General features: G+C 57.3%; 1 protein-coding gene across 1 annotated transcript; it reads right to left on the reverse strand.

Annotated features, from left to right (window-relative positions):
* Positions 1–561: 561 nt before the first annotated feature.
* FIBRA_08235 (uncharacterized protein) lies at positions 562–919 on the reverse strand (the record flags this gene model as incomplete). Its single annotated transcript, XM_012329887.1, has 2 exons — positions 562–703; positions 768–919. 2 exons carry the CDS (start codon positions 917–919, stop codon positions 562–564), a joined length of 294 nt encoding a protein of 97 aa, XP_012185277.1.
* Between the last annotated feature and the right edge of the window lie 53 nt (positions 920–972).

Here is a 972-nt window from a genome sequence, read left to right on the forward strand (position 1 = left end):
AAAAGTGCATCTGCAGCGTCGCCGTCGTCGTCCTGAGGTATGCCTTTCCCCCCTCGTGGTTGCCGAGTACAACGGATCTGACGGGGTGTTCATGCCAGTGACGTGTGCTCGGACGGGCGCAGGGTCATAGGCCAACGTTGGGACACGACGCCCGATGAGAATGTACGCGCATATTCGTAGTACTATATATCTGCCGTGCAAGTCCATTTCGACGAATGTCGTTGATATATGCGCGTGAGCGAAATGGCGAGAAAGCGAGCCTACCGATACTGGTTTTCTTGGTGAATTTTCAGTCGCTTCCTCGCAGCTGGGCACACACCATTAGATGCCCTCCTGGAGGTGTTGTATTCCATGCCACTGACCTCCTAGACTGTGTGAACGACTAGTCCCCGCTCGAATCGTGCACTACTAGACCTCCGAGCACATGATACAATACAGCACGTTCCTTTTAATTACAATACATTACAATACGACCTGCAAGGTTGCAGAGCATGGCAGCACTCGCGCACGCAGTCCGTCGACGCCTCCCCCACGCGCATGCTATCCTTTTCTTCTCCGCTCTTACAGCTTCGCAGCGGCGCTGCGGATAGGCGTGTGGCCCTTGTCGAGCGCTTTCACGAACTCATCGCCCACATGCAAGTGGTCCTTGATGAGCGTCGGCGGCGTGACGGCCAGCCACTGGTTCAGCGAGAACTCCTCGAACCTGCACAACACACGCGTCAGCGACCGCGCCGCACAGAGCAGATATGGACAGGACAGCAACGTACTTGGGCGACTTGAAGATCTCGAGCATCTCGATCGGCTCGTCGCCGATGTTCTCGATGTAGTGCCCGCAGTTGCGCGGGACGACGAGCACGTCGCCCGCGACAAAGTTGAACGTGCGCGTCGCCTGCACCGTGAACACCGTCACCTTTGCCATCCCGCGGATGAAGTACGACCACTGCGGAGAGGAGGAGGAGGAGGAGGAGGAGG

The sequence above is a fragment of the Fibroporia radiculosa genome (assembly GCF_000313525.1).
Source record: "Fibroporia radiculosa TFFH 294 genomic supercontigs, scaffold64544, whole genome shotgun sequence".
In the NCBI taxonomy this organism is placed as follows: domain Eukaryota; kingdom Fungi; phylum Basidiomycota; class Agaricomycetes; order Polyporales; family Fibroporiaceae; genus Fibroporia; species Fibroporia radiculosa.